At 39.7% G+C, this 27,285-nt stretch overlaps 1 protein-coding gene and 1 long non-coding RNA gene across 2 annotated transcripts in view; one reads left to right on the top strand and one right to left on the bottom strand.

The window, feature by feature from the left end:
* LOC131917332 (uncharacterized) overlaps positions 1–2,508 on the top strand; it is a 27,796-nt gene extending 25,288 nt beyond the window's left edge. The window contains exon 3 of the long non-coding RNA XR_009380658.1: positions 2,281–2,508. This is a non-coding gene — a long non-coding RNA (uncharacterized LOC131917332). The remainder of the gene's footprint in view (positions 1–2,280) is intronic.
* Rsf1 (remodeling and spacing factor 1) overlaps positions 1–27,285 on the bottom strand; it is a 122,833-nt gene that overhangs the window by 13,993 nt on the left and 81,555 nt on the right. Inside the window, exons 6-11 of the mRNA XM_059270998.1 lie at positions 14,696–16,452; positions 12,207–12,413; positions 6,781–6,885; positions 5,455–5,534; positions 1,607–1,661; positions 87–196 (exon numbers count right to left, since the gene is read on the bottom strand). Coding sequence (XP_059126981.1) covers positions 87–196; positions 1,607–1,661; positions 5,455–5,534; positions 6,781–6,885; positions 12,207–12,413; positions 14,696–16,452 — 2,314 coding nt within the window. The remainder of the gene's footprint in view (positions 1–86; positions 197–1,606; positions 1,662–5,454; positions 5,535–6,780; positions 6,886–12,206; positions 12,414–14,695; positions 16,453–27,285) is intronic.

Below are 27,285 nucleotides of genomic sequence, written 5' to 3' on the forward strand. Positions count from 1 at the left end.
TGAGAGAACCACCCATTTCTATTTTTTGGTCTAACTGGAAAAAAAGTTAAGTTCTTTTATTATAACAACTTTCTTTTATTTCCTACCTGTAGCTTATACATTTCCTTGTTCTTGTTGATCTCCTTTCAAGTAAGTTTGCTTTGGATTTTTTTGAATCTTTTTTCTTTTCTTCTTGATCTTCAGAAAAATCTGGTTCCTTTAAAGATAAACATATACAGATGTTGACAGAGAAACAGTCCTTGGAATTAACAGCTTTAATATTCTACCTAGGCAGCACACATGAAGGTCTGAAAAATTCTGAGATTATCCACCACTAAGAATATAGATGGCAAAACTAATTATACAAATTAAAAATATTGGTAGTCAAGTTGATGAACTATTTCTGTGTTGAAATTCTAATACTTCTGTGAGTTTATCATAGTCTGTTATTAAAATAACCAGTATGAAGTTTTTCTACCAATTCAATCATTTTTGTTTGTTTGTTTTTTGAGACAGGGTTTTTCTGTGTAGCTTTGGCTGTTCTGGAACTCACTCTGTAGACCAGGCTGTCCTCAAGCTCACAGAGATCCTCCTGCCTCTGCCTCCCTAGTTCTGGGATTAAAAGCATGCACCACCATTGCCTGGCCCAATTCAGTCTTTTAACCAATAATTAAATATGAGACACAGAAAACTTTGAATAGATATGTGGCTGAATTCATGAGATGACTTGATTTAAACGGAAGAACAACGTGGCAAGCTACTTACGGCTGTGATTAATTATTAAACAATAAAACTTCATTTGGAAACTGCCAAAATGCTGTGGCTCACACCTCTAATCCCAGCCTTCAAAAGCAGCATTTAAGAAGAAAAAGCAGTGGAGCTCTGAGTTCCAGGCCAGCCAGGGCTATATACCCTATCGAAAATCACCAACAGTAACAAAACCACAACAAAATCAAGTTGGAAACTATGTTTCATGTACATTCACTCATGAGGTGTGCTTAATTACAGACTAATAAATGTAAATAATGGTGGTTGTTCAAAGAAATTATAATAGAAATTAAAATTTCAATTGTACCAAATTAAAAGTAAAATATTCCCAAGATATTCTTTAGTTATTTTATGCAAATAACACACTATAAGGTTAACCACGAATTGCTCCGCTTACAATAGAAACAATAGAACATTACCCCAAAGCAATGAGCTATAAATTTAGTTTGAATATGATAATCATATTGAGTTATTTATTTTTAAATAATAATTCCAATAGTTATTTTTCCAAGTGCTTAAAATGTCTAGCTTTAATAGAATAGGTATGTCAAATATTAAAATGACATATAATTGGGTTAAATTTTAGAAAGTGCATAGCATCTCCTCTAAAAATACGACATAAACCTGGACTGAAAATGGCTCGGTGATTAAGAGTACTGGCTGCCCTTTGGAGGACTCAGATTCGAGTCCCAGCACCCACAGAGTGGCTCATAACCATCTGTAACTCCAGTTCTAGGAGATCTGGTACCTTCTTCTGACCTCTGTGGGCTCTAGGCATACATGAGGTACACAGACTATACATGTAGGCAAAACACTTACACACATAAAATTTTAAAAATACTAGAAACTAGAAACTTACTTGTGGAGGAATGATGTTTTCAATACTGATACCAACATACACCAAGCGTTCTTTCCTTAAAACCAAAACCAAAGGCATAAAATAAGATTTACTAAAAATGAAATTGGTATGAAAATATCATGGTAGATAGTAATAAAATTACAATTTCATGGTATTTAAGAGGCTGTCATAGATATTAAAGTGAAATTTTAATAGAGTATTAGTATTAATGAGAAGCACAAACTTTCGGACTATATGAAGTCTGACCTATATGAAAGCTGTACTTTTGAAGTGAACTAGACAAACTTCAAACTGTGAGCTGACAATGGGGTTAGATTTGGAAAGCTAACTCTGACTAGACAAACTAGGTCTCTGCATATCAAATGTCTTGGATGATGTTCTGAGTATAGTAGTACAATTATAAGCCTATGGTAATAGCTGGGGGAAGGTGGCACATGCCTTTAATCCCAGCACTTGGGAGGCAGAGGCAGGTGGATCTCTGTGAGTTCAAGGACAGCCTGGTCTACAGAGCGAGTTCCTGGACAGCCAGGGCTACAAAGAAACCCTGTCTTGGGGGTTGGGGGAAGCCTACGGTAATAAACGTCACTATAAAATAGTGACTAACAAACTATACATAACAAAACCGTATCAAGGCTCCAGTGAATGACATTAAAACCCCTCTTTTCCTGCTGTAGGGAAGAAGAAGAAACACACTGCAGACACATGGGCTATGCATTTTACAATGCAAATTAAGGTCCTGGTGGAGCCGGAAGACAAGGATGCATATCCAGAATGACATCTCCATGGGTTTCCTCTCCAATGGAAAAATCAAAAACAAACAAACAAACAAACAAATGCCCTGTTTATTTTAATTAAAAAATAATAACAAATAGCTCTAAACAACAGATGCTTGCTCTGGTCATCTCAATGTTAATCCAGTATACTAAGAGCAGCTGAGCTCTGAATATCAGAGTACACTACACCGAACTAGAAGAGCAACTGTTCTTCCTTGCTTGTTGTAATGCTCCTTCCGAAAGGAAATGAATGCATTTACATGTCTAGACCCTTTGCCATGCAGCTTCTAATGTGCTATGAGCACTTGACCCTGCTAACAAGAATCTTAACAACAGATGGGGAAGCTATTACATTTATGAAAATGATAAAAATCACTTTAATTAAAACTTGGTAACCTATCAAGTAGTTAATAATGACCAGGACAATCAGAATATTTCATAGTTCGAACTGTCTCTGTTATTAATGTGATATACATCTGACCTTGCCAAAACCACATTCACTGAAATACCAATTTCCTCCTTTAAACTGCTTTCTTTGACCATTACTTCTCTTCTCAATTCAACTGAAGAGAAATTAACTCATGTTCATTATGGGCAGACTTAGGCCAAGCTTGGAAAGCCAAATATAACCTAAGATATGGTTTCTGCCCTCATAATTAGTTATCAAATGCCTACAGACCATTTTGAACAACTACTGGAAACATGACCAGGTATAGATCAATTTTATCTAACCGGAGAAATTAGGGAGGGCTTTAACTGGGTTCACTGTTGTACAGGATCTTGAAGGTAGACGTGATTCCTCATCACTGTCTCGTTAATCATCTTTTGGCAGGATGCCTTCCACCTCATCTCACTATCTAGATCTGCAGACCTTATCATTACCAACATCTCCACTTTTCCTAAAATTTCAGTTTTACACATCCCATTGTCTGACTTCTACTAAATCAACTTCCAACTTACTCCACCTTCTATGCTACTCTCAACAATTTGTTGACCCCAGTGGAACTTCAACTTAGTCTCTCACTGCCCTCTTACCTGGCTGACGCTCCACACTCCATCATTATAAATACTCCTTTGCATACACTTTCAAGCTCCTTGTCTCTTTCTCTCCTTCCCACTGTTACATTACCTGGGAAATTCCAACCCCAATTAAATCCAACCCCCTGCTAGGCAAAGCACTAGTAATTGCAGTCTGGAGAACAGAGCTTTCTGAGTTCCCATATTATCTCTGACGTCATACACTGGAAGGAACATTTATAAACCACAAAATAAGAGATTTCTAAAACAGCAGATTCCATAGAGCCACACAGCTCCAGATCTTCAGACATTTGCTGGGTAGTCACTAAAAACTTATAGTCACAACCCTTTTTTCCAGACTGTGCAGCCATTTAAGGTAGAAACAGAGTATGCTTTCTCACTGAATACACTACCTGGTATAAAACAGGTATTCAATAAATGTTAGTTAAATGCTGAATACAAACGGAGAAAACAATGGGATCAGGATACAGATGCTCTTGTACTCTGAGGGTGGATGATTACTAGAGAGGTCATTTCAGAGATGACATGAAGCCCCCACCTCTACGCAACCATTACAATGGCTGCCTTACTTCCAGTCTTTGTCCTGCAACACTAATTCTCACTCATTCATCTGACTTACCAGCGCCTATTTTCTGAAATGATGACCATATCCCTACTTTGATGACTCCACTACTCCCTACAGAGAACAGTTAGAATTCCCTAGTTGGCTAGGCAAAGCTGTTTGCAGTCTGTGCTTTCTCTGCTTTATGGAGATCCATCCCATCTCATCCCATTCTCCTACCTTCACTTTTTTTGTTTGTTTGTTTGTTTGTTTGTTTTGAGACAGGGTTTCTCTGTGTAGCTTTGGAGCCTGTCCTGGATCTCACTCTGTAGACCAGGCTGGACTCGAATGCACAAAGATTCGCCTGGCTCTGCCTCTCGAGTGTTGATATTAAAGGCGTGCCCACCACCGCCCGACCCCTACCTTCACTTCTATATTCTGCTCATTATGTTTGCACACACCAACTGGAAATGTCTCTTCTTTCTATGCCCACCTGTAAAAACCCAATTTATTTCCCAAGGCCTTCCTTGATAATTCAATTTCTAGGAGAATTAAAATGCTCTTCCTTTATGTTCTAGTACTGTGTTGAGTCTTAGTCTCCCTCTCTCTCTCTGTCTCTCATCACTGGGTCTCTGTATTCTCTGGTCGAAAGTGAGTTCAATGTAAACAAGATTCATATATTCATCTATGTTCATTCATTCACTGTTCTATTCAGTTGGCTATGCCATGGATTTGAATGAATGTTTAGAAATGCAATGATCAAAGAAAGTACAAATAAATATAAACTCACTGTATTCATTCTGAATCAATCCCCTATTAATAAATATTAGGCTCAAGGTCAATCTTACTTGCTCCATGAAGCTACCTCAACTGGTTTAGACTATACTGTAGTGACATGATGAAAACAGTGTATTTTACTGCCAGGAGGACACAGTTCAGCAACGGTCTTTATTTACCATGTCTAATGCAGTTTACCCAAAAAGACAGAGGAAATAAATTATAAGCAGGTTCTACTTTTCCTGTGTTCAATAATAGTTAAGCACATTTCCTCCACAAGATGTGGGACAATGTTTTTCCATAGCAGACTGTGATACTCTACAAAGGGGGTGGGAAAACGTGTGTAAAAGGACACACAGTATTTCGAGCTTGGGAAGTTACTGGACCTCTATTGAGCTATTCAATTCCACTGTTGTAGTGCAAAAGCAGCCATAGTAAGCACACAAACAAATGAGCAAAACTGTGTTCCAGTAAAGTTTACTTAGAGGATATATAAGATGTGAGTATCACATAGTTTCCCTACATCATGAAATGACTTTATAGGGATGTTTTTAAAAACTTAAAAACCATTCTTAGAAGGCAATGCAAAAACAGCAGCAGACCAGATTTGACTTGCTGTAGCTTGCCAGTCTTTGATTAAATGGATGTGTTCATCTAAACTGTATGACAATGTTACTGCCAAATTACCAAGGGAAACATTAACACATATATCAATTTACCTTCGCTCTGCACGCTCTTTCTTCTTTAAGGCAACATCCAAATCTTGCAACTGTTCTTCTAATTTTTCACACAGTAGTTTCTGTAGGAACAATATATATGTGCTATTTTTAATACCAGAGCACAACCATACATCTCATGCTTATTATTAAGCTTATATTATTTGAATAAGCGTTATGAGCTGAACATGGCTACATGGTGAATAAATATTGAAAATGCTTTGTTTGTTTAAAAAGGGAGTCAGAATCCACTTAACAGATGATGAGCATAGTACTTCTATAAGAAAGCATGTCAAACACAAATAGCTTTGCAAAAACCAAAATAGAAAAATTGTGCTGTGCCTACCCTGCTTTTACTGTTCAGAATTGCATTTTGTTCATTACTATTCAAAACAAGGTTATGTTAAAAATAAAAGGCTATCAAAATAATTTTGAAAAATTATATATACATATATATGTCAAAACATAATGACAATATAAAAAATACACACAAAGCAACGCTACATGGTTACTGGGTCAAAACAGAGCATAAAAAAAATCATAGATTAAACTATGCTAAGCAAGAAATGGTAACTTCAGAGAAAAAGGTGTAAAGCCATTATGTTGAAAGCAAAATAAGGTTGGACTTGTGGAAAAAAGTATGCAATTGTTCTCTGATTTTATAAGAAACTGTGAATCAATGCAGAACAGACTGATGATTCTTTCAGTGCTAGCAACAAAAAAAGATGCAGTAATAAAAAAATGAGATTTTAAAAATGGAGTAAACTACAGAAATATTTATTTCATTCATATAAAGTTGGTGCTATTTTGTTTGTGTTCTGACAAAGCTTGCCTGACGATCAGAGGGTGGAGCTAGCCACTAGTTAACCATAGAGGTCTGGAGGTCTGTACAGAGAGGAGACAGGAAGTGATATGACTTGATGCAGAGAGTAAGTGATAAGGCGGGGCACAGACAGGAGCTCCACCATTTTTCAGTCTGGAGAGTCAGTGAAGGTAAGAGATGATTTTGGCTGCTCCTTTACCTCTCTGATCTTTCAGCATTTACCACAATGTCTAACTCCAGGTTTTTATTATTAAGATCAATTAGAATTTGTACTATTTATATTTATTACAAATTAGAGTAGAAGAGATGGGTTTACAAAAGCCAGGAGTTTTATAGAAGACAAAAGGCAAGCCTAAGATATTAATAGAAGGTAGAGACTCAAATGAAAGGTGAACATTATTAACAACTGCTTTGGAAAGGGATGGTGTTTAATGACTGCTAAAAAGTATTATCAATGTGTTGAATATAAAACTGAGGGGTGGAGACAGAGTTAGGTTGGGTCGTACATGCTGGCAAGGAGGGCAGAACCATTCTCCGTCAGGGATGACCATCAGAGGAGGGCGGAGGCAGGCAGTGTGGTACCCACTGTCACAGGAATCGCACAGAAGAATCTGAAATAAACCACATTAATATCAACCAACCTGCAGTGTGTTAAAATATGGTATTTCTTTCTTTTTTGAGACAATGCCTTGCTATATTAAAAGCGCAAGTTAGGCTGGTACTCACTATGTAGCACTGGACGGCCTTAAGCTCTCAGCAATACTCATGTCTCAGTCTCTACAGTGCTGGGTTTGTACAGGTGTATGACACCATTCCTGGGGAACACTGACATTTCAGTACTTCTTAGTACACTACCATGAACTGTATGGAGTGTGCATAAAGCCAATGAATGGAATAGCTCTGGCAATTAGGGATGGAATTTTTTTTTTAAATTGAGCCAGGCAATGGTGGCACACAATCTTTAATCTCAGCACTGGGAGGCAGAGGCAGGTGGATCTGAGTCCGAGGCCAGCCTGGTCTACAAAGCGAGTTGCAGAGCAGCCAGGGCTACACCGAGAAACCCTGTCTCACAAAAACAAAACAAAAAGAATTTAAAAATTAAAAAGCACTCCCTCTGACAACCTAAGAAAATATTATGGTACAAATATCAGTGAAATACAGAAACTCCCTTCTAAACTGGAATTAATTGTTAGTTTGCCACAGAGGTAATCTTACATTCTCTATAACAGAATTTTAAAGTTCAAGTATCATAAAGTACGCTAGCATATAGAGAATTATAAAGTATTTCCATTTTAATTGCATTTCAATTACTTAAAATAAGAAATACAGTTCTTTTATTCTGTAAACTCAGATAAGGAAGAGACTGACACACAGGAAAGAATCAGAAGTTCTTTCAAACATCAACATCACCATCAACTACTTTTACCTTCTATTTTTACCGCAGTGAGCACTAGATGACCAGATATTTCAAACCTACCAGCTTATTGGTAATCATTTAAACTAAAAAGGCATTTACTTGAAAGTATTTTTAGTTTATAGATGAGTTACGAAGATATTACAGTCTCCTCATATGTTTTTCCTTCAACTTTCCACAAGGCTACAATTCAGAAGGGCTCTTGTTATACATCTGAGCCCAAAGTTTCGATCTACCTGCTCCAGCCCCCCAAATGTTAAGATTAGAGGTATGTGCCAGCGTGCCCAGTTACAAAGTTAAAACCTGACCCGTCTCTGCCAAAACTGAAAACTTAGCACCAACACAGTAGTTTCCTAAGACATTTTCCCAACAGTAATGCTGTTTTCTGACTATGAATGCAAGGCTATTAGACTGTACGCTCTTGTTATGTCCCCTACTCTCGTTCTCAGGTACTAACAGGTGCCGAGCCTTTCTTTTTCTGGTACTCTGACAGTGTGTAGACTATTAGAAATCCAACATTTTATAAACAAGGCTGAACTTGGGTTAATGACTTCACTGGGGTTCCATGTTAGTAGAAGAGTATTCTGCTCATTCTGTTATATCAGGGTATCTTAGTCAAGGCTGTGAAGGTAACGCTTATAAAAGAAAGCATTTACAGGGGCTTGTTTATAGTTTCAGAGATTAGCCCATTATCACCATGGCTGATAGCATGGCAGCACACAGGCAGACACAGTGCTGAAGAAGTAGCTAAGGGATATATCTATATCCTGATGTGCAGGCAGCAGGGAGAGAGAGTCTGGGGCTGGAGTGGGCTTTTGACCTCAAAGCCCACCCCAATGATACAATTCCTCCAACAAGACCACACCTACTCCAATAAGGCCACACCCCCTACCTAGTTCTTATAATCCTTCAAATAGTTACTACCAGGTAACTAAACATTCAAACACATGAGCCTATTGGGCCATTGTTCTCTTTAAAAAACATTCATTTAAGCCCGGCAGTGGTGGCAAACGCCTTTAATCCCAGCAGGTGGAACTCTCAGTTTGAGGCTAGCCTGGTCTGAGTGAGTTCCAGGACAGGCTCCAAAGCTACACAGAGAAACTGTCTCAAAAAAAAAATTGTTTATTTAATATGTGTGTGTGTATGTGTGTGTGTGTGTGTGTGTGTGTGTGTGTGTGTGTGTGTGTGTGTGTGTGTCTGAGAATATGTATATGCACCATTTGTATGCAGTGACAGTGAAGGTCAGAACAGAGAACTGGATCCCCGGGAACTGACGTTACAGTCATTAGTGGTCATGTGGGTGCTGGGAACTGAACCTAGATCCTCTAGAAGAGTAGTAAGTTTTCTTAACTGCTGAACCATTTCTCCAGCCCATAAACTTAGCACAATTCCTTTTTCTCTCTACAGGGTCTTACTATCTGGCTATCCTGGAATTCACTATGTGGATCAGGCTGCCCTTGACCTCACAGAGATTTTCCTGCCTCTGCCTCCTGAGTGCTGGGATTAAAGGTGTGCATCACTACACCAGGCTTTATGGAGGCCACTCTTATTCAAACTCTGACACAAAGGATACATGATATTAATACAGATTATTACTGGTGATATTAATTTCGATCACTTAGTTAAAGAAGTAGCTATTTATTTTTCTACTTAGAAGTTACAATGTTTATTTTCCATATATCTACCCTCAAAGTAAACCCCACTAGTCCTTATGGCTAATGCCTGTAATCCCACCTACTAGGAAAGCAAGGGCAGGAATATCACATTTTAAGGCCAGTGTGAGTAACATCTTGAAACCCTTCTAAAAAAAAATGAGCTAGGAAAGCAGTTCCATGTAGATGTGTGAATACCATGCATGCAAATCACCAGTAATAAACAAATAAATGAACAACAATAACAACAAAACCAGAACAAAGGAATAAACAAATCAATCCAGCCTAGACTCACAGGGAGGCGCCAAAGTTTTCTAGGGTTAGGAGTATCAAAGAATTTAGGGATATAAATGAAAATCATTATAGTAACTAATAAATCTGTAAGTATTTTAAAGTAAGATATAACTGAGTTATGCAAATATCTAACTCTCCTTTGAGCCTGCCCCCGAGCTTAGCATACACTAGGAGCTTTGCTTCCTGCAGTGAGGGCTGTGGCACTCTGCTTGTGATTTTCTCTTCCTTTAACCTCCTAAGTTCTTGGAGTTCTTCTACAAAGAAATCTGATCTGCTGCCCTAATCATTTGTTTACTCAATTATTTCTGTCAGTGACAAATACTTATTCTTCTTCTTCTTTAAATTATAATTAAAATCTATTCTGTTTGTTGGAGCTGTTCCAGCTATGGATACACGAGCTCTTTCTGTGTCCTTAGGGTTTGTCTATAGCAGATTCTTCGTTTTTTAAAGCACTTTGTTACCTTCTGGCAGTTATAGGGTGCTCTAGACACATCTTAGACATCCCCTGCTGGCCTGAGAATTAATAAAATGAAGAAGCCCTGGTTCCTTTATTCCATATGAATTTAGAAACCAAGGTCTGGGAAGTCTGAGTGCTTATTGCAATGTCCTGTCACTAATATTAAGTTCTCTCAGAGAGAATAGCACATCAATTCTTTAGTAACTGCATATGCATGCATACACCTGTATTTCTACCTATTTAAAATGAATTCACTATAATTCCTCTAATCCAGCATCACAGGGTTTATTCTACCATTGGTCTTACTAAAAGAAAGAGATCTGGCTCATATTACCTATGTTCTCTATTTTTTTTGTTCAGCTCTGGTATACGTGTTCTTTCTGAAATTCTATCCCATTCCAAATAGGACAAGTTCAGACCGGAAAACTATCTCCTTCCTGCTCTCTATAATACAGAGTCACCACTTGATCCCAATGTTCAAAATTGAGTATCAACTTAACATTAGCGGTGTATATCAACTGTAAAATTGATTGCTTTGGCATATGTGGACTAAGCCAGGTATCCAATTTCACTCATCACATTGTTTCTACAGAAAAATATAACCTAAATTTCAAATAAGACAATTAAAAATAAAACTTTACAATTTAATTTACTTCTAAAAGGAAGACTTGTCTTACACCACAGCAAACCGCAAATTCCACTGAATAACTATTACTACATAAGAGTTCCACTGGCACACCCCTGTAAACCCAACACTCAGGAGGCAGAGGCAGGTGGATCTCTGTGAGTTCAAGGCCAGTCAGGTCTACAGAGCAAACCCTAGACAGCTAGAGCTGTTGCACAGAGAGACCCTGACTTGAAAAACAAAACAAGACAAACATACAAACAAAAAAGAATTTCCAACTCTCAAGCAATGATCCATTGTTTTTACCTAAAACAACTAGAACAGACAAGAGTCCTAGATTTACTGAATTTATTGCTTTTCTGTTCACCAAGAACAAGGGCCATTTATTTTACTAATACGAAAGTGATTTATTATTTCTTCAATTTTTGTTGTTGTTATTTTTGTTCTTTGAGACAGGGTTTCTCTGTGTAACAGTCCCAGAACTTGCTCTGTAGCCCAGGCTGGCCTCAAACTCAGAGATCTGCCTGCCACTGCCTCCTGAGTACTGGGACTAAAGGCGTGCATCACCATAGTTGGGCTACTGCTTCTAATTTTGATTTGGGATTATCTTCATGTCCAGGGCATAAGCAACCCACCAGATTGTAGTTTCTAAAGTCATTCACCTTGCCACAGTAAATAGAAATGGGATTTCCCAACTACTTATAACGACAAACTAAAATCCTGTGGATCTCCTTGCTATCACTTTGGCTGCCTATACTTATTTCCTCACACTCAGTTTTGTCCCCAGAGTTTCTTTACTTTTTAAAGACATTTTATTAAAAAATAAATAAATAAATTAGGAAATGGTATGGCAAACACAAGCCTTGCTGATTCTCTGAGTTAGAAGGCAGAAAAGAGATCTTTAAAAAAAAAAAGATGAAATCTTCAAACATCTTCAACACAAAAATCTTAACGTTCATAGCCTTGCTCACTATGGTAGTTGTGGTGGTTTGAAGGAGATACCCCCCTCAGTCTCAACCCATCTGAATACTTGGTCCTTGGTTGGAGGCTGTTTGGGGAGGATCAGGAAGTGTGGTCTTGCTCAAGAAAAGTATGTCACTGAGTGCAGGTTCCAAAAGACTCAGGCCATCTCCAGGGTGCTCTCTGCCTCCTGCTTGTAGATCGAGATGTGAGCCCTCAGATGCTGCTCTAGCCACCTATCTGCATGCTCTCACCCGCCATCACTAATCCTCTGGAACCCTAGCATAAACAAATTCTTTCTTTTCTGCTCCCTCGGCCATGGTGCTTTATCACAGTAATACAAAAGTAAGACAGACAAGGCTTCATTTTAACTTAATGAGATCCGGGCCAGCCAGGGCTAACAGTGAGATCCTGTTTCAAAAAAACAAAACAAAATTCAAATCATGATCAAACCTAGGAGCAGTAGGTCACTCCAAATAGCCACAGTATAGCAATGAGAGGAGCATTGCTCACTTAGAACAGGTACATACTAGTTCCGGATGGTTTGGAAGGCCACATTTTTTGCATGGTTCATCGTCATCTGGAAGGACAGCTTCTTCACTTTCCTTCCCTTGCTCCTCTTCTGAGGCTGCAGAGGATTTTTCACTGTCGGACCCTTCACTGTCATCATTGCTGGAGTATTTCCACCGGCCACGTGTCCGAGAACCAGTCCACCGAACTTTGCCTTTGGGTTTTACCTTACAGAAATGAAAAGATGAGATAATTGGACATGAGAATTTCTTTCTCCAAACTACATGTCCCTTGGAGAATATTTAGCTGACACAGAAAGAAAAGATGAACATTGTTACATTCGTGTCATCAGCTCTGTCTACTACTAAGTTTTGGTATGTGTTTTCATTATTTTTTTTCTGCATGGGGGGCGGTCTCAAAAATGGGATTAGACAATGACCATTTTATCTTATAAATATGCCAAAAATAGCTGTATGATATTACTCACACATTTGGGTGGTTGTTTCCCATTTTTTCACTTTCACAATGTACCCTCATAGATGTTAATGTTTACATCCATCTTTGTGGTTAGGATAAATTCCTTGAACAGGATTCTGGGTCAAAGGCCATGAACACTTAAAGCCTCTATCAATAGCAGGAAGATATACTGACATACTTATTTTTTTCAAAAGTTTAAACTTTAAAAGCTGGGCGTGGTGGTGCACTCCTTTAATCCCAGCACTTGGGAGGCAGAGGTGGGAGGATCTCTGTAAGTTCGAGGCCAGCTTGGAGTATAAAGGGAGTTCCAGGACAGCCAAGGCTGTTACACAGAGAAACCCTGTCTCAAAAAAACCACAGAAACAAAACACATACACACACACACACACACACACACACACACACACACACACACACAAACCACGAAAACAAAAACAAAAAACAAAAAAAAATGCCTAAACTACAAAGTTTTTAAAGCAGGTCAGAGCTGCATCTAAAACTCCCAATAAACGTTAAAAGCAGTATGATTCATAGAGTAAGCTGATCATGAGATATCATTTTATCACCTAGGTTCAGTCTTTCAACTCCTATTTCACTTCACTGCCACGCTACAGGCCTCTAGGAAAGAATGAAATAATTTAAAAAAAAAGGGTTTCTCAGGGAGCAAAGAATGACTGATAATGAATAGTAATAATCACAACATGTCCATTTAAATGAAAAAAGTAACAGTCCCATGGACTAAAGACTTTGCTTAAAATTAAGAAGGTCACAGAAAAGGAATTTCCGGATTAAAATGGGGAAAATAGATACTCTGGTAAACTGGTAATGGGGTGGGACACTACTAGAGCTTTTGGAGGGCAATGTGACAATAACTATCCATTTTATAATACACATGCCCCTTGACCCAGTAATTCCAATTCTAGGAGTCTATTCTAAAGAAATACTCACTTATGTCCAAAAGGATCTTCAATGCAGCATTGCCTGTAATAGTGAAAAATGGGAAACAACCTAAATGTCAATTAATAAGGGAGTAATTAAATAAACTGAGGTATATCCATACTATGAAATACTATGTGGCCACTAGTCAATCAAAGTAGACTGTAACTCCTGACATAAGAAGAGACATCACTGTTAAGTGAAACAAATAGGTGGGATCCAATTATTGAAAAAATTTTATGAACACATGTTCATAAACATACACATGAATGCCTGGAAAAAGGAATGAAACAATGTATACCCCAAACTGTTAATAGTGGATATGGGGAGTTTAATTTCAGCATTCTACAGGCTCATTATTAGCTGAATAGCTTATAAAATGTATCCCTAGAACTGCTTGCAATAGAAAAAGAAGTCTAAAAGATAACATTATATGTCTGAAATTTAGTGTGTGAGTATAACTATTGAAAGGGAAGGTTTATTATTAGTTGTCTCTGAGTGGCTATTTCAACACAAAGCAATAAACAATTAGATCTAAATTAGTTTTCTAATTAAAACAGAACACAAGGCTTTCGAGATGCCTCAAGTAAAATGTCTGCCACACAAGCATGAAGACCTGAATTTGGATGACCAGAACCCACATAAAAAGCCAGCTCTGGCAGTATGTATCTGTAACCCTGGGGGTTGGGAACAGAGATAGGTGGACTGTTGAAGCTCACTGTCTAGCCTAGCTGAACCCTTGAGCCTCAAGCTGTCTCACAAAGCGGGGAGAGAGATGAAGAAGCTACCCAATGTTCACACACACACACACACACACACAAAACACACACACACACATCCACATGAACACATACATGTATCGCATACATACACATGCAAAAACAAATATTTAATTGAAAACTTAGTGGCCAGTGGGATGGCTCAGTGGATAAAGGAGCTTGCTGCCAAGCTTGATGACCTACAATTTCACCCCTGTGGTCCACATGAGGAAGGACAGAAGATACTTGCAAGTTGTTCTCTGACCCCCACACGCACACGTCAAACACAGGCTAGTAATTTTCCATTTTCTACACTGAGAACTCGGTTCAAGTTTTACCTTGCTCACTTTAGAACTTGTATCCTTCTCTGTTTTTTTCAAGTGTTCCTTCTTGTCTGTTCTCTGCAAAGCTGCTGGGTCTTCCTCCGCTCCATCTTCTCCTTCTCCTCTTTTTTTCTCAGCTTTCTGATCTCTGATCTCAGCTACCTTCGCTGTGGGTCTGGATATTCTCGGAGACCTTCTTAAAGTCCGGCCCACGCTGGTTTTCTCTTCTTCCTTCCCCACCTTCTCTTCCTTGCTCTCAGAGTCTACAATTTGTGGGGGACAATCCGGCTTCTTCTTCCGACTAGAGATCCGAATTGTCAACTTGATGCCTTCCTTCTGCCTTTCGGAGGTGATCTCTGTGTTTTCTGAAGCGGTGCTGTCTCCTTCAGGAACTAACTTATATTTGAATTTGCTCTTCGGCATGGAACTCTTTGTCTCAGAAGTGTCCTCCATGCCAGAGGCCTGGACCTTGTCCAGACTGGCCATTTCCACTTTCGTGGACTCAGAATCCTTTTCTAGAATCCCTGGGCTTGCATTTTCAAGGGACTGGCCTTCACTTGAACCTCTACTTAGACATTCTACACCTTCTTTTTCTGAGACCAGTTTCTCCTTGGGGCCAGTCATCTCGGGTGGGAGGGAAGCTTCAGCCACTTCACAAGGATCTGGCTTTTCTGATTCTACAGGACTCCTTACCACTTCCTCGGGTATTGGACTCAATCTTTCCTTCTCACCAACGGTCTTTTTGGCCTTTTCCACCTTTTCCGGGCATTCTATGCCTGGTGGGTGGTTCTCACTCTTACTTTTGGGGGCCTTCTCCTCAACTTTGGCAGTGCAGGATTCTGTGACAGACAAAGCGGGTTTTAAAGAGAGATCTGTTGCTATCTCCAAAGGCTCAAGAGGCATTTCCATGTTTGGAGGCCCAGACTCCTCTCCTCTTCCTTTCTGACTGTGCCTCTCTGAGGCACATACAGAACCATCTGGAGCCTTTCCCAGGGGGGCTTCTTTCTCAAGGTTACTTATCTTTGTGCTTGCTATGACAGAAGTGAAACCCTCGGCCCCAGCTCCCTCCGTGACAGTATTCCCATCCTTAGAGGGGATGGCAGAGCCCTCTTCCTTTGTATCACAAAGCTGGGTTTCCATCTGTTCTGTCTTACAATTTGGCGTGACCTTGTCATCGCTAACTTCTCCATTCACTAGTTGTTTCCCTTCATGATTCAAAGTGCTGATGGTGGAGACCCGTTTACAAGTCTCTTCCTCTTGTTTTATTTCATCTTTTAAAAACTCTTTTGTTGGAGTAGTTGACTTGCACAAAGGTCTGTCAAAATCATCACTCAACTTAATTTCACGCTTTTTTAGTGGTATCTTGGCTTGCTGGTCATTTTTAAGCTTCTCGGTTTCCTCAGAAGATTTTTCTGTGATGTCTTGAGAAGATCTGATGTTGCCACCAAATTCCACTCGCTCAGGCTCCTGTCCACCCAGTCTCTCGGAGCTGCCTTTGAGATCTTTGGAGTCCACTCTGCATTCTTTTGTTTCTACTTTAATGGGTTTGACATTTTCCTTGAAGGAATCACTTTCCTCTCTGATAATCTTTTTTTCCTCAGTTTCCGGCAAAGGTTTTTCTAGCTTTACAATGACAGGCAGTTTCTTGAGCTCCTTTTCATCTTCCCTTTCAATTTTCACAGCCGTCTCTTCTAGAACATTGGCCACAGAACGCTTTATAGGATCCACTGGCTGCTCATCACCTTTTGTCCTTCCATTTTCCTTCGAGTCCTCTAAAACCAGAAAAGAAGTTTAGATGAACAGAAGACTTTAGGTTAAAAAAAAAATCTTAGAAATATAGTATGTATTTCAATTTCAATCTGAAGTTTTTTTTTTTGTAACTGGATATTTTGATTAAAAAAACTGACAATAAAGAAAACAAAAAAATTGTGAGTCCCAATTTCTAGATATTAAAATGCAGATTCAGGCTTCAGCTTTCCCAATTGAACTTCAGTGTTCGTGATGGAATGCAAATATTTATACAGTTCAAGGAATTTATTCCAACTCAAGGACTGTCTCAAAAATATGAAATAGAAATGCTTCATAAAACAGTCCCAAAAGGTCAAATTTTTTTAATATAGTGAGAAATGTTCTTGTATACGAATCACTGAGTATTTCAGGTCACCAAGGTAACATGAGCACAGTAGCGAGAAAATGAAAAGAAACAAAGAAAAATACCCAGAAGCCTAATAGCCACAGGCAATCACTGCTAATGGTTTCAGGACAGACGAACTGTCTGTCGGTCTGTCTTAGTTTTGGTTCCTGTCCTGGATCTCACTCTGTAGACCAGGCTGGCCTCAAACTCACAGAGATCCGCCGGCCTCTAGCTCCCGAGTGCTGGGATTAAAGGCGTGCGCCACCACTGCCGGGCTTGCTATACGTATGTTTTTAACAGCACTTACTACTCAGAATCCTAATTATTTATTCACATATTTATTTGTTCAAATAGTTTAAGAATTACTGTTCTGAGGAAGAATCAGATTATTTATCTATAGTACACTCAAAACACCTGCTGATCTAATTGAATAAACTGTCATGGCAATAAATTGTAGCCTAAATGTAAAACAAACAAAAATTAACAATTTAAAAAATACTTATTTCTCCTTATTTTTAATCATGTTTATGTGTGTGCATGTGCACACGGAGGACGAAAGGCATCAGATTCCTCACAGCCATAGTTATGAGCTTCCCGACCTAGATGCTGGGAATGAAATTCAGGTCTGCTGCAAAAGCCTTCATCCTGAGGCACCTCTTGTGCCCCCATCAATGTCTTGTTAAAAGTCTATGTGCACAAGTAAGAAAGTGAGAGTCACGTAAGGTCTAACAGATTTAACAGAAGCTATACTACAGTGTGCCAAAGAGCTACTCAGGATACTTACTTAAGAGAACATTTAAAATACCAGATAAAACTAAAGCTATTAAAATATATGGGACTATAGCTATACACCAACAATTCAGAGTGGTTCAAATGTTCACAATGCTGGGATAGTTCAGTCGGCAGCATGCACAGGGCTGTAGGTTTGAGTGCCAGCACCACATACATCAGGGAGTGGTGGCCCATGACTGTAATCCAAGTACAGGATCAGAAGTACAAGATTATCCTCAAGTTATATAGTGAAGTCAAGGTCAGTATGGGCTGCAAGAGACTGTCTCAAAGGAAAAAACAAACTATCCAAACTATCCAATTTATCAAACAAAGTAAAATTCAGTAATAGCTTTGCTGTCCATAGTGAAAGGCACATGCACATGAAGCTGTACTGACAGTATACACAAGTCCAACTACTCAGTATCAAATACTTCTGTTCTACACCTAGAACTACCTTCTTGAAAGAAGAAACAAATTGGAAAATGGTTAGCATAGAAGTACAAAAATAAGACATAAAACTCATTACCACATAATTCCAATAAATAAAAGCAACAGTAACCATGCCTAAAATAAAGATCAGAAAGAACTAGATCATAATAGCAGCAGTGATTTTATTTTATTTTATTTTTTGGTCATGGGGTAATTACTGATGCTTAATTTAGTTAGTTATTACTATTACTATCTTGCTTTATTGTTAATATTTTGCTTTATCCCCAGGTTTTCTTTTCCTTTATTTATTTATTTTTTTAAAGATTTATTTATTTATTATGTACACAGAAGAGGGTGCCAGATCTCATTACAGATGGTTGTGAGCCACCATGTGGGTGTTGGGAATTGAACTCAGGACCTCTAGAAGAGCAGTCAGTACTCTTAACCTCTGAGCCATCTCTCCAGGCCCTCAGGTTTTCTATAGTAAACGTATAATATCCTTTGCAATCAAGTACGTTAGAAGGAACTCAATTTAAGGTGACCAACTGGTTTGTTCAGGATCAAGGGGTTTCCTTTGATATAATGTTATCAGCACTAAACCCAGACAACCCCCTTTACACAAACCAAGACACCATTCCCACTAATACTGTAATTAAACTATAACAATTAGCCCTACACTGCTACTACATTAACTTGGAAGTCTCTCATTTTATATATCAACTGAATGAAGTATATTGAACATTTTTCAAGATGGACAATTGGGGCTTAAAAATCAAATTCCAAGAGAGCAATACAAATTGGATCTGTTCAAAAGCACCCCTCCAAATCTAGTTAGTATTCATGTATTTAGTTAAGTTTGCATTCTAGTCAACATATATATACTCAGAATTAATAGCAAACAGGTACACTGCATCTGCTATGAGAAGAGGTCTGTACTGGAGACTACTGGGAAGGTGAGATACTCAGCAGGTAAAAGTACTTGATGATAAGTCTTATGACCTTGTTCAAACCCCAAAACTCAACCCAAGTTGTCCTCTGGCCCTCACACCTGCACAGTGGCACATGCACAAATACTAAGTAAATGTAAACACAAAACGTACAAACAAAAAGGGGGGCCTGGCGGTGGTGGTGCACGCCTTTAATCCCAGTACTCGGGAGGCAGAGCCAGGCGGATCTCTGTGAGTTCAAGGCTAGCATGGTCTACAGAGCTAGTTCCAGGTCAGCCAGAGCTACATACAGAGAAACCCTGTGTCAAAAAAACAAAAACAAAAACAAAGAGGGAGGAGTGAACACTGGAGCGATGGTTCATACTTAGGAGAATTGGCTGCTCTTCCAGAAAAGCGGCGTTCGACTTCCAACATCCACACAGCAGACTACCACAAGCATCTATAATTCCAGTTTCAGGAGATCCAAAGCCCTCTTCAGCCTCTTCAGAAACCAAGCATGCAGGCAGTGCACAGAGAGACGTACATGTAAAGCACGAACACACACAAAATTAAATTTTTCTAAATTAAAAATAAAAACTGGGGCCAGTAGTAGGAAATGGAGGCATAAAAAAAAAGTAAAAGGAGATCTCAACAAGATGGCTCAGTAGTAGAGGTGCTCATCACTACACTTGATGACCTAAGCTTGATCCTTGGAACCCACACAAAGGCTGAAGGATGAAACTGACTCCTCTACACACACACACACACACACACACACACACACACACACACACACACACACACCCCAAATGTTGAAAACCAATTTTAAGGAACAAACTGCTATTATCTTACATACAGTCACCAGCTCTCCCTGAGGCTCTGAAACTGCCTCGTAACTTTACTATTTTCTAGTAAAACTTCAATCTTCTTCCCTATGCTTAAGTCTACAATCTCTGTCATGCCCACATTTCAGATGATTCCACCTTCAATTTCACAAGACGAACAGAAGCCACAAGGCAGTAGTGCTCCCTCTCATCATCAGACATAAACCTCTTCCCAAACACAGATGCCTATTTCTAGGCAGATTCTACCACCCCGCATCAGACCTCAGCTCCTGCAGTTTACTCAGTTTTAAGCAGGGTCTCCAGCTCACTTGTTTTAATGAGATCTCACTGGTGCGGTTCTAGGATAAAGAGATGAAGAAGAGAAATGAGAACTGTTGGCAGACCCTCAGGGGAGAATTAACAATAAAGCTCATCAAGGCCATCTCATCTTATTCAGAGTCTTAATAAGCTTACAGTAAACACTGCACTGTCTGCATTTCTCCCCAACCCCAATCTTCCTGTGTCTAAGCCTTCAAGCCACATTGTCATAAACTAAACTCTACTAAACTCTTGGTGTGTAAAAGCTCCTGAAAAATGCCTACTTAGTAAAATTTACCACAGGCGGCGGACACCTTTAATCCCAGCAGTCCCAGTGCTTGGGAGGCAGAGGCAGGTGGATTTCTCTGCGTTTGAAGCCAACCTGGTCTACAAACCGAGTTCCAGGATAGCCAGTATAGTTACACAGAGAAACCCTGTCTCAAAAAACCAAAATAAATAAATGAATAAATAAATAAATAAAAATGAACTAACAGCTGGGTGTAGTGGTCCACATCTATGGTCACTACCACTTGAGATGCTGAGCAAAGGACCACTTGAGGCCAGGAGTTCAGAACCAGCCTGGGAAGTGTTCTGAGACCCAGGCTCAAACAACAGCAAACAAACACACTGTTTGTTGCTTTGAGATAGTTTCACTATGTAGTCTAGGATGGCCTAGAACTTACTATATAGAACAGGCTACTGTAAAACTCACAATGAACCCCCCACTTCAGCTTTCCAAGTGCTGGGATTATCAATGTATACCACTCTGCCTAGGTTCAAAAATGTACAGATTTATAAACTAATTATAACAGGTGGCAGTCCAGATTGGTTTGTCAGCCTAGTCTGTTATGAGTACCCTCATGTATTATGTGGACTTACTCCTATGTTGCTAAGGTCTTGCAATCCAAGCATTACTTGGTTATCTCATTTCTACTGTAAAAATGATGGTCTAAAGTCAGGCATAGTGGTGCAGGCCTAAAAAATATCAGCTATTTGAGAGGATGAGGCAGGAGGATTGCAAGCTTAAGGCTAGCCTGGACAAGTCAGCAAACTTCTATTAAAAAAAAAAAGTAAAAATAAGGGCTGAAGGTGTAGTTTGGTAGCACAGTGATAGCACAGTGTATGTGAGTCTTTAGGTTCAGTTTCCAATAATATACACACACACAGAGCTGGGGCAGACTTGTAAACACTACTTGGGAAACTGAGGCAGAAGGATAGTAAGTTCAAGGTCAATTTAGTGGTAGAATGCTCAATCAGCATGAAAGAGGCCATGTCTTCTATTCCCAGTACCAAAATGGCTCAAATACATGTGGCATAAAATACCAAGTAGTCTAGACAAACTGAGGAAGGAGCTACAAGGGTTTACTTCAGAGTATAAGCAAGCCTTTCACAGCAGGTGGGAAGGGACAGCGCCTGAAGGTGGGACCTGCATGAGGAAGCCAAGGACAGGAAAAGGCACGGGGAAAGTCAAGACCCGAGGAATCGGAACACGAGAGGCAACAGTAGGAGACAACTGGAGAGGTAGGATGGGGCTGGCTGGGAGCTCATGGGTAACTCAAGAAAATCAGCATCTGTTAAATGCAAGTCTAATTTACCTAAGTAGTCCTTTGCTGGTGAATTGTCAAGGCTGTTTTCTGTCACTTTCAGATTTGTGTACAAGTTTACAGCAAGGTGCTTCTCCTCAGCACCCATTACAAAGAAATGATAGAATCATCTTGTCGAGGTTAAGTCTAAAGGACTGCCATTTGATTAAAGATCTACTTGAGACAAGAATGGCTTCACAATTCTCTCCACTGCTGACCTGCCACCTCTTTTTGCCTCATTTCCAAACTGCAACTACACTTTGAAAATTTGGTCACATTCTCTCTTATGACTCACTGCATCACACGCTGAAGGCTGTTCACATTTTCTACCAAGTCCACCAGCAACATCTGCTGACAACCAAGAGGGATGAAGTGACCAAGGACTACATTTCTTTAATCTCACCCTGGGACAGAGCATGGTCACCACATCTGAGAGGAGAGCGTAAGAGGTAAGGTTCTGAAGGATGAGCTAGCTACCTCTTAAGTCACACAAAAGTGCAGCAGCATCGCCAGGCATGGAAGGGCTGGGAGAGATGGCTCAGTTGGGAAAGTCCTCAAGCATGAGGTCTTGAGTTCCATCTCCAGCAGCCATGGGAAATCTGTCACATCTGCCTTTGCCCAGAGCTGGAGAGCCAGACACAAGAGCGTCACTGGTGCTTGCTGGTCAGCCATTCCAGCAGAATCGGAGGGCTCCGGGTTCAATGAAAAAATGGAGTTTAAAAACTAAGTGGTGAAACAACATCGACCTCTGGACGGACGGGGACACACACACACACACACACACACACACACACACACACAGTCTCAGCTAGAATACTGAGTTAGCCAGTAACAGACTATGGAACCTAAGGAAAGCTACTTACAACAGTCTTTGTCTTATTTCTTTGATCTAGAAAAATGAAGTAATTATACCTAGTAGGCCCCCGTTATCTATTGTTTTACTTTCTATGGCTTCAGTTACCCTTTCAAGAACAATCCTAAAGGAAAAAAGGAGGTACAGAGGAGTGGGGGTGAGCAAGCAATGGACTATATTCGTATAACTTACTACAACATACTGGTCAAGGGTTCTATCTTATTGTTTCTCATCTCTTTACTGTACATAACTTATAAATTAAAATTGACCTGTATGGTAAAACTGCAATATATGTAAGTTGCATCATTATCTAGTTTCTGATATCCACTTGGGTTCCTGAAAACTTACGGCAATGTTTATCTAATAAAGTTTATGCTTCAAACTATGCAATTTAGTATTATACAAATCATTTTAGAACATAAAAGGCTCAAGTAAATGGCACACAAGTTAGTTATTTTATCCACTATAGTGTAAGTTTCATAAAAACAACTATATATCAGTGTGCTTTGTTAACTGAACCTCCTTGCAAGAAATTATGATTCATACATAGAAGATGCCCAATATTTATAAAATGAGCAAATAAGAAACATTTTCTTGGGAGTACCCCTGAGTCCAAGAGTTAAGAATAGGTTGGATAATACAGTGAGAGATCTCATTTCAGAAAAAAAAAAAAAAGAAACTTAAACATTGTGATGTCAGAATAAGAGCCACAGAAAAGTCCTCTTGATTTTGTGTTCGTTTTTTGCAGTGTGTGAGGCTGAATCTAGAGCCACTTGTGAGCTTGGCAGGCACTCTCCACTGAGCTCCACTCAGGGTGCCATGAAAGAGGAGAGAATAGTACCCCAATATCCTGCTCCTCCTCTGCTCCCTCCACAGAAGTCCTCCATCACAAACCATTTCCTCTTTACCAGGAAGCACACCACTAGCATTTGTTGAGAGGTGTTTATGGAACAGCAATATGAAAAAGCCTTGGCACACCTGTTTTGAAGTAAGGAGAAAACTGCTTCTACAAGCCTTGCTCCTCCCCATACAGACCTCTCTGCCTTGCTCCTCCCATACAGACCTCTCTCTGCTTTGCTCCTCCCCATACAGACCTCTCTGTCTTGCTCCTCCCCATACAGACCTCTCTGCCTTGCTCCTCCCCATACAGACCTCTCTGCCTTGCTCCTCCCCATACAGACCTCTCTGCCTTGCTCCTCCCCATACAGACCTCTCTGCCTTGCTCCTCCCCATACAGACCTCTCTGCCTTGCTCCTCCCCATACAGACCTCTCTGCCTTGCTCCTCCCCATACAGACCTCTCTGCCTTGCTCCTCCCCATACAGACCTCCCTGCCTTGCTCCTCCCCATACAGACCTCTCTGCCTTGCTCCTCCCCATACAGACCTCTGTATACAGACAAGTGGAGCAGCATCACACAGGTTCTTTGCAAAAGGCATCAACAGTTACCATCAATCTATTCCCCATCAATGTCCTCAAGTGGACAGTGAGCACAGAGAAGTTTAGGAAGCGCTTTTGTAGATCACTTTTTCTCTTCTTCTCCTCTGAGGCCCCACAGAGGAATTTTTGAATTATATATTTGGAAGAGTTTTACTTTACTGAGGAAGGATCAGCAAGGGCTTGGTGGGGAGAAGTGTTTGTGGACACACAGCATACATTCACTTGTGCATGTACACACCCACACAACAATAAAATAAATATAAAAAAAACTTTACTAAAAGAATACTTTGGCCGGGCGGTGGTGGCGCACGCCTTTAATCCCAGCACTTGGGAGGCAGAACCAGGAGGATCTCTGTGAGTTTGAGGCCAGCCTGGACTACCAAGTGAGTCCCAGGAAAGGCGCAAAGCTACACAGAGAAACCCTGTCTCGAAAAACCAAAAAAAAAAAAAAAAAAAAAGAATACTTTGTTTTGACTTTTAAACTACACAATGAATTGTCCATCAAAATCAATGTCAACAGGCCTAGCAAGATGGCTCAGCAGGTAAAAAAAACATTTGCTGTGCAGGTCTAATGACCTGAGTTCAAAATCCCCAGAACTTGTGTAAAGGTAGAGAGTACCAACTCCTCAAAGGTGTCCTTTGACCTCCATACTGGTAATGTAGCATCCATGTCCTTTCCAAAACTAATAGTTTTAAAAATTTTATTTTTTAATATTGTGTGTGTGTGTGTGTGTGTGTGTGTGTGTGTGTGTGTGTGTGTGCGCGCGCGCGCGCGCTCGCAGGGAAGAGGAGTGGAGGATGTGTGTGCATCTGTGAGTACAGGTGCTGGCAGACGCCAGAGGCTTTAGATACCCTGAAGTTGGGTGACTGTGAGCTGACTAACATGGGTGCTGGGAATCTACCACATAGGTTCTCTGTAAGAGCAATAAGTGCTCTTAATCACTGAGCCATCTCGACAGCCCCAGAACTATTTAACCATAAGGAAATGCTAGAAAGTCAAATTTTAAAAAAACATTATTTTATGTGTATGAGTGTTTTGCCTGCATGTATGTGAGTGTACCACAAACATGCTCCATGTCTAGGCCAGAAGAGGGCATCAGATCCACTGGAACTAGAGTACAGATAATTATGAGCCACCATGTAAGTGTTGGGGATCAAACCTGGGTCCTCTGTAAGAGTATCAAGTGCTCTTAACTGTTGATCAAATGCTCTAGCCCCATAAATAAAAATGTTTTTAAAAAAAAAAATCAAATTTAAGTCTTCCAATCTCTGTTAACTGTCACTTAAATTTCTATTTTGCAGCTGGGTGTTGTGGCACACACCTTTAATCCTAGCACTCAGGAGGCAAAGACAGGTAGATGTCTTTGAGAGGCCACTCTGGTCCCAGAGCGAATTCCAGGAAGCCAGAGCTACACAGAGAAAACAAACAAACAATTTTGTTCCCACCCATATTCTTTGTGGCATTTACTTTTTATTTATTTATTTTTTTATGTGTATGGGTGTATGTGTATGCATATATATCTGTGCACCATGTGCACGCCTAGTGTCCTCAGAGGCCAGAAGAGCGCACTACATACTCTGGAAGTAAAGTACAGATGGTTGTTAGTCACTGTGTCCAGAAGAGCAACCAGTGCTCTTAACCACCGAGTTAATTTTCCAATCCCTTTATTCTATTTACATTGATAATTTTTTTTTTTTTTTTTTTTTTTTTTTTTTTTTTGAGACAAGGTCTCAATATGTAGCCCTGGCTGGCCTCAATCCCTCCTGCCTCTGCCTCCCTCCCATGCTGGGTGCTAGGATTAAAAGTGTGTGCTACCCATGTCCGATCCCTTAGATTTTCCTACTGTGGGTGGAAATAAACAAATACGTTGAATGAATGACCAAACTAGACAACCAAATGAACAAATAGTAGTAGGTTTTATGCCAGAACTAATCCTTAAGAGCAAGCTGTTAAACAAAAATAAAAGCAAAACAGAAAAAAAAAAAAATAACAAACCCTTCTAGAATATAAGGGTATACTTTAAAACTATTACGCCTTACCAAAGCAGCCCAAATATTTGTTATATGTGAAAACATAGCTTACTAATAAAACCACCACCAGTACTTCAAATCATCTGAACAATGGCCAAAGGAGCATGGTATTTAGGATTTAACTACAAAAATGTTTAATGTGTGGAAATATCATTTCACTATAAGGAGGCTTAATTATCTGTTTTCAAGCAATGTTTCATACATTGTGTTGTTTTATGGATAGTTTCTTTAAAGCATCCAAGTAAAGAAAGAATATAATGTAAAAGACAAAATAAACACGTGACAGGGCATATAAATTCCTTCCCATCATTAAAAATAAAAAGTATAACTAAAGTTGGGCGGTGGTGGTGCATGCCTTTAATCCCAGCACTGGGGAGGCAGAGGCAGGAGGATCTCTGAGTTTGAGGCCAGCCTGGTCTACAGAACAAGTCCTAGGACAGCCAGGGCTGATACATAGAGAAACCTTGTCTTGAAAAAAACAAAACAAAGTATAAATATGTATACACACACACACACACACACACACACACACACACACACACATAAATAAATAAATAAAACTAAAGATGTCACCTTAGCTGGGAAGATAGCTCAGAGTTCAGAAAGTATCTGTGGTGCAAATCCAAGTTTGCTCTCCAGAACCAACATTAAAAAACGAAACAAAAAACCTGATGTGGCAGTTTATGTCTGTAACTCGAGTGCTAGTCCTGGACTCATTTGCCAGCTGGTGTAGCCTAACAAGGGACTCCCAGGACCTAGTGCGACAGACTTTCTCAAGAAACCAAGGGGAACAGCTCCTGAGGAATAAAACCTGAGTTGACCTGTGGCCTCTACATACATGTACACAGACATGCACTAGCACCATGAATGTGCATTAGAATTAGTTGATTTCATTGCTACAAGTCAGTACTTTGTTTTTTCCTTCAAAAAGGTAGAGATTTCATTTGCTGGGATAGAAAATTAGTAAACTCAATGAAAATAGGTTTAGTAACTATAATTGTCATAGACAACAAAAGTGAACAATCCACTCCAGTTTAAAAAACGGACAGTCCAGGCATGAAGACATAAGCCCAGCTCCTCTGTCTGAGGCAGGAGGATTACCTGGCCCCAGAAACTCAAGACCAGTCTGAGCAACACTGGAACACCTAACTCACAATAAGAACATAAAACAACAAAAGAATTTAATAAATACCTTTTCAAAGACACATAAACGATCAATAAGCATTTGAAAAGATGCTGAACACCATTAGTCATTAGAGACTAATATCTAGAACAAGAATACTTCATATAATATTAAG

The sequence above is a fragment of the Peromyscus eremicus genome, chromosome 1 (assembly GCF_949786415.1).
Source record: "Peromyscus eremicus chromosome 1, PerEre_H2_v1, whole genome shotgun sequence".
Taxonomy (NCBI): domain Eukaryota; kingdom Metazoa; phylum Chordata; class Mammalia; order Rodentia; family Cricetidae; genus Peromyscus; species Peromyscus eremicus.